This window comes from Nymphalis io, chromosome 25, assembly GCF_905147045.1.
Source record: "Nymphalis io chromosome 25, ilAglIoxx1.1, whole genome shotgun sequence".
Taxonomy (NCBI): Eukaryota; Metazoa; Arthropoda; class Insecta; order Lepidoptera; family Nymphalidae; genus Nymphalis; species Nymphalis io.
Genome location: NC_065912.1, coordinates 6134490 through 6152182, shown reverse-complemented (window position 1 = coordinate 6152182; position 17693 = coordinate 6134490). Strand labels below are relative to the sequence as shown.

Sequence of the window (17693 nt, the reverse complement as noted above, 5' to 3'; positions counted from 1 at the left end):
ACCTTATAATGACATGTGATACGCGAAACATAACCTTACACACTTGCAATAGAGGATAATTTGCCGTGTGCCCCATTAAACTTTTTGCAACCAGCGTTCTATGAAAATATAATGGTCGCAGAGTACACCGTACTAATCATTAATGTATGTGAGATATATAAAAGGAGAACGAAATAGAAGTGTTATCAAATAGTAACCGCATTCGTTTGAATACGGACGGCGCTTGACCAAAAAAATGTTTTTGATTTTATTCATTATTGGAGCGGCGTTCGCCTTGCCGAATCCTGAAGCTGTCGATCAGAACACTATTGAACAGACTGAATTTACGGGACGAGGATTGAGGAAAGATTGCACGGGCGGCATCTTCAGTTCATCGTGTTTAAAAATAGAAGCCATTACGTTACTTGAGAAATTAAGTGCTAAAGACGAGCTCAACTTACTGCCAGGAATTAGTGTCGTGAAGGAGCCTAAGGATAATGAGAGTAAGGCTGATGAATTTGCATCGGAATTAGCAAGGATGATGCCATCGAAACCTGATGAGAGGTTAGACAAGTATTTGCTTTATCGGCTTGGAAGTTACTTGGATAGTCATTCGGTGAAGTTGAGGCTGATGGATGATGGAGCGACCGAGCAAGCTAGAGCCTTGATGGGGGAAGCCAGAGCTAAAGGAGGTGGCTTAGGCGGTGGCAAGAAAGGCGGTATGGGAGGTTTGCTGGCTGCGGCTCTGATGATGAAGGGTATGTTGTTTTTGTATTATTAGTAAAGAAAAGGTTTTGTTTAAAAAGCCGAGATGGCCCAGTGGTAAGAACGCGTGAATCTTAACCGATGATCGTGGGTTCAAACCCGGGCAAGCACCACTGAATTTTCATGTGCTTAATTTGTGATTATAATTCATCTCGTGTTTTACGGTGAAGGAAAACATCGTGAGGAAACCTGCATGTGTCTAATTTCACTGAAATTCTGCCACATGTGAATTCTACCAACCCGCATTGGAGCAGCGTGGTGGAATAAGCTCCAAACCTTCTCAAAAAGAGGAGAGGAGGCCTTTAGCCCAGCAGTGGGACATTCACAGGCTGTCACGGTTTGTTTAAAAATAAATTAAAATAAATTTTAACAAACGTACAAATACGTACAGAAACCTACGCAATAACATATCCTTTTTATCAACATGTACTCATAATTTGAAAAATTAAAAAATCACTTCAAACATATATCGAAGGCAAAATTATTCAAAAATAATAGTAATGTCACTTAAATAATATATTTTGATATTATTATTACAAGGATCTGAAAGAATATAAACAAACTATTTTTAAATGTTGCTCTTTTAACAGTATTTTACGATGCTTTGTAACAAAATAATTTACATCTGTGGCACAGACATTAAGCAAAAATAAATAGTAATTTGACAGGACCTAATAATCTTGCTATCCTCTCCATTCATGAGACTGAGGTAGCAATATTTTTTATTCTGTAAAGATATTATAGATTAGTTTTCAATGGAATCATCAAAGTATTCAAATCAAAAGCAATTACTTATCAGCCTTTAAAGGTCTACGTCTTTGTCTTCAGCGGTTTTCCACTTCAACTTTAGGTAGCCAGTTCACTTGGTCGAGGAACTGTCTTTTTTTCGAGTAATTTTGTTAGTCGGTCTTGGATTGGATATAATAATTTCCCAGATCAGGGCCGATTAGTAGATAGACCTTATTGCCACGATTAAAAATTTTAAATGAAAATAAACATATTTTTCATAATACATGGAATAGAACCTTGTAACAATATATTAAAATATTGTAATGTATCTAATATTATCAATATTCTCTGAGAACAAAAGCAAAGCAAATGAAATCCTATAATATTATGAAAACATTAATTTTAATCTTTAATATTGTCCTTACCTTGAATGGCATAATTAAAAATTTTGATGATCCGCATAATATTTTAAATAAAATGTCGTTAAAGGTTGAAAAGTACGTCGTCATGGAAGCCCATAGAAGGCACCGTATGTACCTTCTATGGGCAATTATAAAATTTGAAACAAATTTGGAAATGTATTTGTAAAAGCCTAATTAAGGATAAGTAACGTTATCATTGATGGAATAAAGGTCAGCCTACCACGTAATAAGGAATTCATTACTTGATACATTCTTAATCATTTTAAAGAGACAATTACTTTAACCTTTTGTTTATATATCTGATACATTTTTTTAAAATCATTATTATAGTATATGTATAGCTTTGGCATTGAGTTATGCTTTAAAAAATGACTAATGACATAATTGTCGATTAAAAATGTCATCGCGCTATATTCATTAATACAAAAAACTCTCTAAAATAATAATACATAAGACTCAATCAGAGCATGAATAATAACGAAGAAATGACACTTTATTCTAACCGGTGTTTTAAGTTTTCTATTGACGAAGATCAAGATAAAATGATAGTTTACCGAAGCCTGAGATATTACAAGTGTCCGCTTTCATAGATTTATTTTAAATTAGTATAAAAATCATAACTAATGTCCATGTGTTACAATTTCATTTGAATTTAGATTCGTTTGTATTTTTTTTTAAGTTATACAAGATCTTGCTATATAGTCCAATTTCAAGAAATAATTAATATCGTTGTTTTGTTTTTATTATTAAAAATGGTGCCAAGAATGCCAAGTATTTGACAGGATTCATTAAGGTGTGAACGCAACCTCTTTGACTCTTATGGCACGTTTCCCCAGAAATAGTTGATAAATTGTACGTTTGCAATTTTCCGTACAATATTAATTGATTTTTCGTTCAGTTAATCTGTATTGAGATTCAACGGGAAAATGCTATAATTTCTGCCATTCCTCGAGATCGAGATTTGAGATGCCAATTTTACTAACATATGAAATTACGATACGCTACAAATTCTATTCCGACCCAACTTCATCTGAACGTAGAAGAATCGCTGAGTTAGTGGAATAAGGAAACGGTTAAACGACAAGAAATACGTTTTGTGACAATTTGTTAGTAGAAATGGCTCCTATAGCTTTTTTTATTTGTTTACAGATTAGTCATTAATGTAAATACACATGCTCAAAGCTTAAAGACGTAATTTTAAATATAAAACTACATAATATAACCTTCACCATTACTTTACCACTCAAGGCTAAAAACTGTGACGATTACAAAACCCGACTATCGTTAAGCTATTAAGAGAAGACTCTCTAGACGAATTCAGACGAATTCAGACGAATTCGAAAGCCATACTGTTTCACGCTTTTTAATACATAGTAGTCATAACATTGTTGCTGATGATTAAGAAGATAATCTGAAAATGTATAATGAAACAATGATAGCTATATAGATAGGCTACGCTTACATTCGAAACTCACTGATCCAACGGTCTCTCGTACAGATAGATAAAAGATTAGTGATGTTCTTGAATTATATTTAATCAAGATTGTATTGAATATAGATTTACTTTCAAAAACGAAACAATGTGATAGTTTTACTTTAACTTATTTAAGTGATAAACAATTGGTAAATATATATTAGAGAATACCAAAAGTTTTGTTGACTTAGTGCCTATAAGATCTCATCCGCAGATTGCGGATTCAAATTGCGAACAAGAACCACGAATTGCACTAATGGTATTATGTTCAATTCATGTTATGCTACGTAGGGCTTGTGGAATTATGTATGTGTGTAATCCATTCATCAATTATTTTACACATGTTCGTTTAATGAAAACGGCAATTATACCAAATATACCAAAAAGTGTGATTTTTGTGAACCGTTACAGCAGTGCGAATCTGTAAAAATTCATTACTCATATCACTTACTGGTATTTAACGACAGTTTTCTGCAATTAGTTTCGAGTTTGTTTTTAAAGAATAGCCCTTATAAACTACTAAATTATCCTACTGTAATAGCCTGTGAATGTCCCACTGCTAGGCTAAAGGCCTCCTCTCCCTTTTTTGAGGATTATTCCACCGGGTCGGTGGAATACACATGTGGTAGAATTTCAGTGAAATTAGACACGTGCAGGTATCCTCATGATGTTTTCCTTCACCGTAAAGCACGTAATGAATTATAAACACAAATCAAGCACATGAAAATTGTGGTGCTTGCCCGGGTTTGAACCCACGATCATCGGTTAAGATTCACGCGTTCTTACCACTGGGCCATCTCTGGCTAATTATAATTATATAATTATCCTAATCTAATTCATATTACAAGTAAGCTCATGTACTGAATACACTTATGTATATGAACACGTGCTGTGTTCTACTTGCACATGGCACGTGAAGACTTCAACGCGTTTTAATACAAAATGCTAGAAAACTATCTTAGTCTTACTTTAGTGTTTTTATCATCTGTAAACAAACTGAAAATTATGTTATTAAGTTATGCGTTTTGATGTATTGCAAGAATACATATATTAAATTGATAATATTTATAGGCCACTAGCCATTTGATTTTTTATGTTATGTCTGCCTGTAATAAAAGTAGAGACCAGACCCGTAATTTCCGGAGAAATCTGTGAAACTATACTAGTCGATTATAAATATTTACTTAACACTTTATTGCACAATATAAAATATATATTGTATAAATGCAAGCTTAGTGCTTAAAGTATATCAATATTGACTGGTGTAGTCAACTTTAGAAATTACAATAGAAAAATTAATTACATGATAGAACATAAGATGCATGAATGCATACTCGTACATACATACATAAATAACGTGTCATTTTGTTAAATTATATCACTACATATTATAAAATAAAGTCCTCACGTCTGTATTTCTGTCTGAACGCGATAGACTCGAAAACTACCAACCAATTTTTCATACGATTTTCACCAAAACCAGGACCCATGCTAAACCGAGACGGCTTGCTAGTACTAGAAAAAATGAGTTTTCAATTTGTTGTTTAAACGCGTCATATGAAGAAGCGTTTTCTTATTAATACATACTTTAAACATTCAATGGTATTGTTTCAGGTACTCTAGCGTCTATAGCATTGGGTGGCTTAGCACTGCTTGCTGGTAAAGCCCTGATGACAGCCCTGATGTCTCTTCTCTTATCAGCTATAGTCGGCCTGAAGTCATTATCAGCAGGCGGAAAGTCCACGACGTACGAAATCGTATCAAAACCGGTCTACAGTCACTCCCATTCACATTCAACGGCCCATGAAGACGTAGGAGGCTATGGCCATTCAGGATATGGCAGGAATTTGAAGAACAGACGACGCTAATGTTTGGAATATGACTAAAAAGTTCCTTTTATGAATAAAATGAGATGACTATCATCTTAGCATTTATGGTTATTATAGATAACAACGAAATAATTTAAGTTATTTATTGTTTTTTACAATTAAAATTGCAAATTAGATTAGTATTATTTATTTTCAATTAATCAAAGTATGCGTAAAATCGATATATCGATGTATAATTGCTTCCTACCTATTTGTTCTTTATTTATTTTTATATAATTTTCAATGTCTCTCTAATAAAACATAGGTACTGAGACAAGAGAAATTAGCTTATTTATTTATGTATTTATTAATTTTGCGTCTGTTTATTTATTTATGCAAGTGTTATAGAACATTTTTTTGCAATTGGCTTCTTCCTTCCATTTCTTTGCTTTTATTATATGATGTATGTGTTTTTGTCATTAGAATGATATCGTACAAATTTGGAATGAGTGAATGTTTATTTCAATAATTGTTATTGATTTATTTATTTTTAAAATAAGCTCACGACTCTCTATTTTAGAACTTATAATATTTGTATGACTTTTATTATATGTACGTATGTAGTATTTAATATTTTATGTAAATAATAGTATTTAATTTTATTATAATAAATTTTTATTCGATTTACATATTATATTAACTTATTATATTTATTTATTTTTTTACTTTGTATGTTGTATTTGTATGAGTTGATATTTATTGTAACATATCTATAATATTAAAATATATATACAATTATACGCTATATATAATGTATTATACAAGTATTGAATGTAACTTTTAATATGTATGTTTGTCTTATTTAAATTGTCTAATGCACTAAGAAATAAAGCTATTTAAAATTATATTTTCTGAGTTTTTATTCTGAAAAAAAAAATGAAATGAATCTAATGTAAAAAGTAGTGATTTTATGATTGAAATTGTGGTACTTATCTTATGATTTAGAAGTTATTGTACAAATCGGTGATAAAAACAAAAAAAGTGATGTTTAAGGGTGATAAATTACTATTTAATTAATGAAAGCGAAAGAAAAAAATTGTGGTAATAGGGCTTATATTTACTTGTAAGAAAACCCGTCTAAAAGGCATAGTTATAACCTTTATAAAATGCAGTTATTAAGACAAAAAAAACAATGCATTCAACGATCTTTCTGTAATTATTTCTATCAGTGTAGAAATAATACATAAAATTGAAAAGCATAAGTAAAGAAAAGGAAAGGAAGCAATAAGGAAGGAGCCGAGATGGCCCCGTGGTTAGAACGCGTGAATCTTAACCGATGATCGTGGGTTCAAACCCGGGCAAGCACCACTGAATTTTCATGTGCATAATTTGTGTTTATAATTCATCTCGTGCTTGACGGTGAAGGAAAACATCGTGAGCAAGCCTGCATGCGTCAAATTTCACTGAAATTCTGCCACATGTGTATTCCACCAACCCGCATTGGAGTAGCGTGGTGGAATAAGCTCCAAACATTCTCCTCAAAAAAGGAGAGGAGGCCTTAGCTCAGCAGTAGGACATTACACCACACCACATACTGTTACTGTACTGTAAAGGAGTACAGTATAAAAAAATAGAGTCGACATTGAATGAAACTACGGAACTAATATTATTCTAATCTTATTCTGTAAGTTTATTACAGTCTATTTTCGCTCTTTTCTCCTTACACTGAATATATTTTAATTATAATGGTTTTTTAGATTAACGACGATAAACTAATACACTTTTATATTTATATGTTCGATTCTAACGGATAACCAAGACTATACTGATAGTCTTGGTCTTTTGGTACACTGGTACCTTACAGTGGCTGATTAGGAATCGAGTCCACGAGGCACTGGCCCAAGGGCAAGGCCCTGGGCAAGGGCCCCGTTATATAAAAATATTAATAAACCTGTTAAAAAATAAAGCTGTTATATATAAAAATAGTTAATATAGTAATAAATTAAATAATGTACATTCATAAAGAGCCTTAGATTTATAGTTTTGGTGACAAGATTTTTCATTTTCTTTTTCGTTATAAAAAATTACATAATTATTTTTCACATACTATATTTAAATATTCAAACTAAAACTTTAAAAAATAATATTTTTAAGTTTCGTCGAAGAAAATTTTATAAGAACAATACATAAAATTATCGTTAGATATTTAAATTTTCACATTAGATACTTATAAGTTAAATTTCAGGAATTACTTTATATACAAAAAACTTCATAGAACCAGACAAAGCAACGGCGGTGTCACTTTGTCGTATTCAGTCATAATATTCTATAAAAACAGAACGTATCTAACTTGAGAAATGTTCTAACCGACTTCCATTGATATGGTATTTTAACGCGTGCGTTCTTTAAATGTTATTATTATAGTTACTATTTTTCAACCCCTCTCCCGGTATGGTGGGGGCTATTCCTTTAAGTGTTAGGTATCCTAAATCCTTTTCCGCATCTCTGGCAACGTGTATATAAAAAGTGTTATGATTTGCGTAGACATTCAAATGCAATAAAGTATATTGCATTTTCGGTAGAAATAATTTATCACTTGAACACAGTAAAATCCAGCGTCCTAAAACACATTATGTTTGTAAGTTCTCCATGCAGAATATATGTTAAGGATATAATATATACTACACCTAATACATATCCCATGGCTGGGTAAGGGTCATGATACCCTTACCCAGACTCCTTCCTTGGGCCGGAGATGTGCGAGGTGAGGGTCTCGCGTCTTGTTTCAGACCGCCCTGATATCCTCCTCGGACGACAGCTGAGATCGCCTCGTGCTGCTTTCTCTCTGAACCTTGCCGAAGACGGCCACCGCAATTGTTTTAGTAGATAAGAATCCAGCAATAAAGAAGAATATGTAGCAGATAATCTCCACACTATTGTTGAATTTTGTACTTTAAACAAAAATGAAATAAAATCCATTGTAATTGAAAACAATATGTCTTACACTACTATGATGTCAAGTGTCATTCTCATTTTTATTAAGAGTGAATTACGGTCGAATTTCAACCAATGGGCGACCACTTCGTATTAAACAATGATTTAACATATTATATGCGAAGTTCATGTGAATTCCAAAACGTTATATATGTATATAACAATGCTAATTTACTCCTATTTAGAAAAGAAAAGAAAAGATAGAGCGCAGATAACCCTAACAAAACCACTAAGACCTCATTTTTCCGTTACATTTTTTTCTTATTTTTCCCTCTAATGCGTGGAGAAAGTTAGCTTTTTCTTGTTTAGTTATTAGCGTATTTAATGTTTGTCTGTCGATAAATTTGTTTCAATATTATTCAGTATTAATAATAATATATATAAAAAATGATATTTAATAAACCTTTATTTAAATGCTTAATTGAGTTATTAATTTAAAATTGAGTTATAAATTTAATTAATGATCAACAAAAGATATTTGCAAGGTAAAATAAAAATCTATATTTTGAATTTGAAAGTTACTAATACCCAAATACCCACAGACGCTAATATATATATATATATATATATATATATGACCAAGAGTAATTAATTCTTATTATTGAAACGAGATGACGGTTGTCGTATAAAAATAATATGTTTTGGTGTCCTTATCGAGAATAAGGATTTACTTTTTAGTTTGTATCCTTTAAATGTATACAATAGTAAAATATATTGCTCACTTATTTGTTCATGTTATTATATAATATAGAATATTCTTAAACGGGTAATGTTATAGCGCTAATACCCATTACGAATCAATAAAAATTATCTCCGAGAAATTTTGTGTCTTTTCCATTACCAAACACAATTTAACCTTATGAAAGTATCTCTCGCCTCTAACAATACTGCGTTCAAATTTCTTCTTTTTATTTCTTCAAGCTCAGTTGCGTACTTTTTATAGATTACTTGACAGTATAAAATAAAATCCAATCGTATCTCGAGTATCAGTTCTGTGCTGTCGTCGAACGAAATGTTTTGGATCCCTTTACAAGTGAATTCATTTTAAAAGTGACATCATGTTCAAGAAAAATGTGGCTGTGATAACCGTAGCAGTGGTTTTGTGTTACGTCCAACAGCTCCATGGATCTGTTGATGAGACCGAAACAAACATCGCGACGGAGGAACCGAGGAACGCATCCAGTACCGAAAGAACTGGTAGATCCTTGAACAAAGAATGCAAAAGCACTCTTAGTTCGAAATGTCTGAAAATCCATGTGCTCTCCTTTTTGGAGGACCTGAGCTCTCGCGATGAGCTCCATCTCCTCCCAGGCCTTAGCATTGTGAAAGAGAACCAGACAAATGCAACAAGCCCCGAAGAAATGGCTGCGGAACTATCGCGTCAATACCCCGGGAAATCGGAGGAGAAACTGAATAAATTCATTTTGTACCGTTTACAAAATTACCTGGACGGACATTCTTTGAGGTATAGATTGCTTGATGCGGAAACATCTCAAGAAGCTTTGAACATGGCTAAAGGTGACAAGGAGAACACTGGTAGGAAGAGCGGAGGTGGAGGCGGCGGTGGGTTCGGCGGCGGCAAGGGCGGTGGCGGTGGTGCTCTCCTAGCTGCTGCTTTAATGATGAAAGGTAAGTAGCTCTTATATACAAACATATATACACATACATGCGTAACTCCAACATTATGTAATCGTAGTAATACGATAATATTTGTTTACTCATAGCATGACTATTTTGCAGGTACCTTAGCAGCTGCAGCTCTGGGTGCCTTAGCACTGCTCGCTGGTAAAGCCCTGATGACAGCATTAATGTCTCTCTTGTTGTCTGCGCTGGTTGGACTCAAGGGACACGGTGGTCACAAATCCACAACATACGAGATCATCACAAAGCCAGAGGTATCCCATCACCATTCGCACAGCCACGAGGAACACCACGAGCATGAACACGGACACCATGGCGGTTACAGACGAGCGTACGACACGAATTACAACAATAATTACAATAGCTACATGCCCTATGAAACAACGAGCTAAATATTGTAACGCACTATTGTAATATCGTCCTTCATGATATATAAATAAGAACTATTTTGTTCTGTAATATTTATTAATTTATTTTAGTATTAAGTTGTTATTGTTGATTATTTATTGCAGTTTTGTTTGGAGTGTTAAAGTTTAGTATTGGTATTTTATGTTACTGTCTTGCCATCTCTTTCTCTCTTATTTTTTTTTTCATCTAAGTTATTTATTTATCATAATTTTTGTTAACGGTATCATGTTTTTATTTCACCCACCGTATTTATATCTTATTGACTTCGCATTGTTTATTTGTGCTTTTTTTATTTTTTTTCATTTTTTAAAAGCAGTATGTTTAACTGTGATATGCATTACATTGATTCTTATACCGTAAAAAGTTTGCATATAATACGTATTGACTTTTAACGTTTATTATTTAAATAAAACAATTGTTTTTATTGAACCAAATATATTTATTGTTAGTTTAATAAGTTATTTATTTCTTTAATTGTATAAATAAATATTTATTTAATTGTTTGTATAGTATTTTTACTTACATGAACTGTATAAATATATTTAAGAGTTCCGTGTTTGTGGTAAAGCTTATTAGGTTTTGCGGTCTCTGATAGCATTTTCAGTTGAGATATAATAATATTAAAAAAAAAATGGAGATCCGAGACGAACCAGTGGTTAGAACACGTACATTTTAACCGAAGGTTACGGCTTTAAAGCCGGGCAAGCACCAGTTAATTTTTTGTGTGCTTATTTAGAAGAAAAAAAAATGTTTTTGTTATTCGGAATATTTCACATAAACTAGCAAGAAACTGGATAATTACTCGTTTTTAAATTAACATTATAGGAACAATTGAATAAATTGTATATAATAAAGATTCTAGACAATGTTTGAAGATAACATTTAATGAAAAAAAAATATTTTCTATATAAATTTTATGGTTGATGTCATGGTATTAAATAAATAATTTAAAGTTACTTTTACATTACACTGCAACAATGACGATGTAATACCATATTCTTCATTTATTATCGTTTCTTGTGTTTCATTATTTTCGTATTCTTATGCGCTATATTTCGTATTATTATTAGAAATTATATTTAATGATTATTATAATATCATTCAATTATTAAATATATAAATAATGCAATCATAATATACCTAATAATGTTAATGTCCCACTGCTGGGCTAAGGTCTCCTCTCCCTTTTGAGGAAAAGGTTTTGGAGCTTATTCCACCACGCTGCTCCAATGCGGGTTGGTGTTTTTTTCAATTATGAATAATAATAATAATATTTATTTTTGTTTCAAATGTGCATGGTATCCCGCATGGCCGCATTTTTATTTAAAAGTAGCCACTTATTTTAAGTCAGCAAAATACTTAATTTAGGTAAGTATGTGAATTGTTTATTTTCAATAGTTAATGTCATTCATTAATTACATTGAAGTTATTGCATAAAAGAGTAAAATACTGAGTTCCGTCTCCGCATCCTCTGTGAGTTGTTGAATAAAATATTTAATGTGACATTTATCTAACATATAAAGGTTTCCTTAAGTTATTTTTCTTCTACACGTGACATTATAAACAAAAATTAAGCGCATGAAAAATAAATTTTACTCACACTGGTTTGAGATCGCAATCATTGTAAAGATCAACGTCGACCGACAATGACCTACTGTGCCATTTCAGATATTAACTTATTTTGTATTAAAAATCATTCTGAAGATAAATCTTTTAAATTTACAGTAAATATTTATACCAAGTTGATGCATGAGCGTTTTGCAATTTACATTTTTTGATGTACACTTTTCCTGTTAATGACGGCTCTAAGGGCTGTGGTATAATTTTCTGCGTTACAATTGTGTATCTATATAATAGAAGACGTCAGGATCAATTTATACCAAACAAAATAACATGTCTCTAATAAATATAATAAATCTGGTATAAATTGAGTGTTGTTAGGGTTAAATTCGATCCTGACGTCTTCTATTGTCTTTCTGACTTACCATAAGGTACCTTAATAATAATAATTAAAATAATTAACAGATTGTGAATGTACCGCTGCTGGGCTAAGTCCTCTTCTCCCTTTAGGTACCTTACTACAATATATACTTAGTCAAAAAAGTTCCTTTTATAAAAAGGATTTTACGAATAGATTAAAACTTAGATTTAATTGGTTCATCATTTGATTTGATTTATACATCTTGTATAAACAACCCAGTACACACAATAAATACATTCTATTTAATATTATCCTATTTCCACAGATTAAACCATCAACTAGACAAACTGGATACATATTATCGTATTATATTAAGATATAGATTATACGTGAAAAAGTCGAGAGCAGTCCTCTATAACACTGAAATATTTTAATAAAGTGAATATACCTACGTATTTGTAACTATTGATTCAACTGATAAGATAAGATGTACTCAGGCCAGATGGCCCTATATAAGCAAATAATCAGCAATGGACGTTGTATCGACAGATAGTCCTTATATCTAGACCTTAGCCTTCGCAGTCAAATAGACATAGGTCTCTTCCAAAGGGCAATAAAGCTCTCGGTTTTTACATCTAATCGGCTTCCGCTACTTTCTTCCACTCTCCACGCTAGAACTCGTCTACTGCAATGGCTAACGATACTTCTATATATATGACCAGTCCACTGCCACTGTACATGCCAATTTTAAAAGCTATTTTTATTATTATTATATTTGGATCTCCAACATACATCCAAAACATGTTTTACATTTACTTAAAACTAATGATGTACAACCTCACTCACTGGTGGTAGGGCTTTGTGCAAGCTCGTCTGGGTAGGTACCACCCACTCATCAGATATTCTACCGCAAAACAGCAATACTTGATATTGTTGTGTTCCGGTTTGAAGGGTGAGTGAGCCAGTGTAATTACAGGCACAAGGGACATAAAATCTTAGTTCCCAAGGTTGGTGGCGCATTGGATATGTAAGCGATGGTTGACATTTCTTACAATGCCAATGTCTAAGAGCGTTGGTGACCACTTACCATCAGGTGGCCCATATGCTCGTCCGCCTTCCTATTCTATAAAAAAAAAAAAAAAAACCGATCACAGGAGAACACACCATTCCCGACCACAATTACGAAAAGAGGTAACAAATTTATATACAAATATAAAAAACAGAAACAAGAAATATTTAAATAAAAAACAAATAAAAAACAAAAAAACAGAAACAAAAAGTTAAGTCACTAATTAAGTTTTAATAATAACGAATAATCACACTTTTGCTGGATTTTAACAAAGAACGTTTAAACTATTAATTCCTTACATATGAAATTAGCGTTTTGTCGTACTTGACCACTTCGATCTGAAATATCTCCTCTTTGGTTAAGAATTCCAAATCTCAAATTTATAAATTAATTTAGCTGGTACATTTGAGTTTTGAAAACAGTCATTCATTTGTTTTTTCCTCATTAGTTTTTTCTTTGGCGTCGCTTATTACCACACAATTAAAAACATGAAATGTCGGAATATTTACGAGTAAGAGTTCTACCGTGGCACCAGTGCTGCTGAAACAGCTCGAGGGATTAATGATGTGTACGGCGCTGGTGTCGCCAAAGAAAGCACGGTACGTTTTTGATTTCAACGTGTTCATTCTGGAAATTTCGAACTTCAGAACCAACCCCGTGGACGGCCGGAGACCAGAGTGGAAAGGCTATTGTGGAAGCGGATCCATCACATAGCACTTCAGAGATAGCTGCAAGCTTCGGGGTAAGTGATAAAAATGTATTAATCCACTTGAAGCAAATCGGGAAAGTAAAAAAACTTGAACGAACCCATCGTTGAGTGAATTGAGTGAATCGAACTTGCAAACGCGCGTCGACTGCTGTGTTACTTTGCTCAACCGACACAATAATGAAGGGATTTTAAATCGAATCATTACTTGAGATGAAAAGTGGATACTGTACGATAATCGGAAGCGCTTGTCGCAATGGCTGAACCCTGGAGACACAGCCAAATCCTGCCCTAAACGAAAATTGACTCAGAAAAAGTTACTTGTGAGTGTTTGGTGGACTAGCGCCGGTGTCGTTCACTACAGCTTTCTAAAATCTGGCCATACGATTACGGCAGATATCTATTATCAGCGACTGCAAGCCATGAAGGAAGAACTAGCTGCTAAACAACCGAGATTGGTCAATCGCTCTAGGCCACTCCTGCTTCACGACAACGCAAGACCACACACTGCACAACAAATAACCACTATGTTAGATGAGCTACAATTGGAATGTCTGCAACATCCACCGTACTCCTCGGACCTTGCTCCAACAGATTACCTTTTTTTCTGGAATTTGGACAACTTCTTACAAGGAAAAAAATTCAACTCCGATGCGGCAGTCCAAACCGCCTTCAAAGAGTTTATTGATTCTCGCCCCCATGGTTTTTTTAGTAAAGGGATCAATGAACTACCTATGAGATGGCAAAAGTGTATAGATAATAACGGTGCATACTTTGATTTATTAAATATATTTTACAAAAAAAAAATTGACTTTATATTCCTCCCTTACAAAACGCCAATATCATATGTAAGGACCTATAAATATGTAAACGTAACTTTTATATAGGTACGTACGTGCCGAATAAATGTTACTCAATAACTTGCTGTCTTTGATTAAAAAAAAACCTCAAGCTCATATAAATTCAATGACTACGGTCTCTACTAAATTAAAAAAAAGGAAAATATAGATGTTTAATTATAATGACTCACGAAATACATAATAAAAAAATACGAAAATTTTATATAATACATCAAATACATTGATGCAAATTTAACACATACAAAAGCAACCATTTTTCCATAGATATTACTGGCTTATAAAATGTGTAACACCAAATCGGGGGAAGAACTATACGTCAAAATTACTCTTAAAGTTTATAACATTTTCGTTCACTGGTATCAGACACCTTTTAGAAATGAACTACAATTCCGTACCGCACAATAAATTATTATCTTTATTATGAAAGAACTTTCGAGAATCTTAATTTTAATACTTGTCTCGGATAACCTCTATCTAACCTAACATGCACTAATAATTTATGAAATGGAGTTTACATATAGTTAGACTTCGTCTAACGAAAAAAGCCGAGATGGCCCAGTGGTAAGAACATGTGAATCTTAACCGATGATCGTGGGTTCAAACCCGGGCAAGCACCACTGAATTTTCATGTGCTTAATTTGTGATTATAATTCATCTCGTGCTTTACGGTGAAGGAAAACATCGTGAGGAAACCTGCATGTGTCTAATTTCACTGAAATTCTGCCACATGTGTATTCCACCAACCCGCATTGGAGCAGCGTGGTGGAATAAGCTCCAAACCTTCTCCTCAAAAAGAGGAGAGGAGGCCTTTAGCCCAGCAGTGGGACATTCACAGGCGGTTACGGTAGACTTCGTCTGAAAAATTGTTTGTAAAAAACATCTTTAAAATAAGTTTAATCCAAATTTAAATAAATACATAACTTATCTTAATTTACCTACTTATACCTAAAATGCAACAACGATAAACTCATCCCAAATCTATATATGTATTTTCTAAGTTTGGACAATGGGACTGACGTGCCTGTGTAGGACAAAAGTACCTAAATTGAATAAAGAATAAAAAAATAACAAAATAATTCTAAGTTCCGCTTTGGAGTATAAACTATATTCCTTAAGATTTAGATATTGCTTGTAAGATAATTATGTTTATCTTAATAATTATTTAAATAAGTTATTAATTTAAATAACCATTTACAAAAAAGCAAGAAAATATTAGTAAATATGTCTAATAATAAAAATAGTACGTAGTAGTAGTTAGGTAACAAATGTAAAATATTTTCACTTTGCAGGTATTAAAATTCAAACACTCTTCTTCGTCTTAATAATTTTATTATTTTAATACAACTCGATACGATATCAACAGTGGTAACAGCGAACTTGTTTCACAACTCAAAAAATTTCCGTTCTTACTTTTAAAAAACCAAACAATGCGAGCTTCTATCCAGTGCTGACTAATAATAATATAATATTTTTCGCAACCGGTAGCCAAAATAGAGCTACTAAATAATAAAAATACGAAATATTTAAATATACAATATAAAAATAAACAAGCAAAAATCACATGTTTTGTAGTAAATATGAATAATATAAATTATAATTTATTACATTCTTTTCATAATGCAGACTATTTTAATGGACACGGCTATTTACAAAATGCTTAACACTTATTTGAAATAACAGTATGCTTATTTTATCAAGCTAACATAAATGAGGAAAATCTATATTGAGTGTAATATTTTAATCAACTTCATATTTTTGTAACAGCGCCATCTTGCGACGAAGATCAAAATTATTTCGACCTGAACAAAGACAATACTGTGATACCTTTGTAATGTTGCTAGTAGTTTTGTCTCAAATAAATAGATGTCACTGTTTGGATTAAAAATAATATTTTTTCATTTATATACTATATATTTTTAAATCTTTTTTTTAATAACTATTATTTTATTTATATCCTTTTCTTATTATAATTATATATTTTAAATAGTATAATAATAAACACATGAACGGTTATTGGTGGAATAAATTCTTATCCTCATCTTAATAAATGAAAATGCCTCAAAAAAATAACCCCGTAACCGTAACAGCCTGTGAATGTCCCACTGCTGGGCTAAGGCCTCTTCTCCTCTTTTTGAGGAGAAGGTTTGGTGCTTATTTCACCACGCTGCTCCAATGCGGGTTGGTAGAATTCACATGTGGCAGAATTTCAGTGAAATTAGACACATGCAGGTTTCCTCACGATGTTTTCCTTCACTGTAAAGCACGAGATGAATTATAATCACAAATTAAGCACATGAAAATTCAGTGGTGCTTGCCCGGGTTTGAACCCACAATCATCGGTTAAGATTCACGCATTCTTACCACTGGGCCATCTCGGCTAAAAAATAAAATTAGTATATATTTATGATATACTTTATGAGAGTTTAAAAACTTATTATAATACTTTACAATATTGTATATATAAAGAAATATATAATATTTATGAATAATTTAACCCAATTTTTCATTTTATTAGTAATATCCGATATGGTCTAGTGGCTAGGATACCTGGCTCTCACCCAGGAGGCTCGGGTTCGATTCCCGGTATCGGAATACTTATTTTTCTTGCAAATTTATATTTAAAACTATTTCTGTTATATTTAATTTATTCTACACTTGTTTTCTACAATTGTTTTTTTTATTATTCTACACTTGAATTCTAGAATTGGCTATTTTTTATTTTTTTTTTGCAACACTTTTTCTTTTTTTATAGAATAGGAAGGCGGACGAGCATATGGGCCACCTGATGGTAAGTGGTCACCAACGCCCTTTGACATTGGCATTGTAAGAAATGTCAACCATCGCTTACATAACCAATGCGCTAACAACCTTGGAACCTAAGATTTTATGTCCCTTGTGCCTGTAATTACACTGGCTC

General features: G+C 32.5%; 2 protein-coding genes and 1 non-coding gene across 3 annotated transcripts; all 3 read left to right on the top strand.

The window, feature by feature from the left end:
* Positions 1 to 235: 235 nt before the first annotated feature.
* On the top strand, positions 236 to 5237 carry LOC126778047 (uncharacterized). The gene is made up of 2 exons (XM_050501395.1): positions 236 to 737; positions 4984 to 5237. The coding sequence occupies exons 1-2, from the start codon at positions 236 to 238 to the stop codon at positions 5235 to 5237; spliced, it is 756 nt and encodes a 251-aa protein (XP_050357352.1).
* Positions 5238 to 9229: 3992 nt separating this feature from the next.
* LOC126778046 (uncharacterized) lies at positions 9230 to 10204 on the top strand. Its single transcript, XM_050501394.1, has 2 exons — positions 9230 to 9800; positions 9912 to 10204. Exons 1-2 carry the CDS (start codon positions 9230 to 9232, stop codon positions 10202 to 10204), a joined length of 864 nt encoding a protein of 287 aa, XP_050357351.1.
* Positions 10205 to 17296: 7092 nt separating this feature from the next.
* On the top strand, positions 17297 to 17368 carry Trnae-cuc (transfer RNA glutamic acid (anticodon CUC)). The gene has a single exon. It is a non-coding gene; the product is annotated as a tRNA-Glu (tRNA).
* The last annotated feature ends 325 nt before the right edge of the window (positions 17369 to 17693 follow it).

Excerpts from the sequence above, each read along its gene's own strand:
- LOC126778047 (XM_050501395.1), top strand. The coding sequence starts at position 236 with ATGTTTTTGATTTTATTCATTATTGGAGCGGCGTTCGCCTTGCCGAAT. Across the intron at positions 738-4,983 it reads TGCGGCTCTGATGATGAAGG|GTACTCTAGCGTCTATAGCA; the intron begins GTATGTTGTTTT and ends GTATTGTTTCAG.
- LOC126778046 (XM_050501394.1), top strand. The coding sequence starts at position 9,230 with ATGTTCAAGAAAAATGTGGCTGTGATAACCGTAGCAGTGGTTTTGTGT. Across the intron at positions 9,801-9,911 it reads TGCTGCTTTAATGATGAAAG|GTACCTTAGCAGCTGCAGCT; the intron begins GTAAGTAGCTCT and ends ACTATTTTGCAG.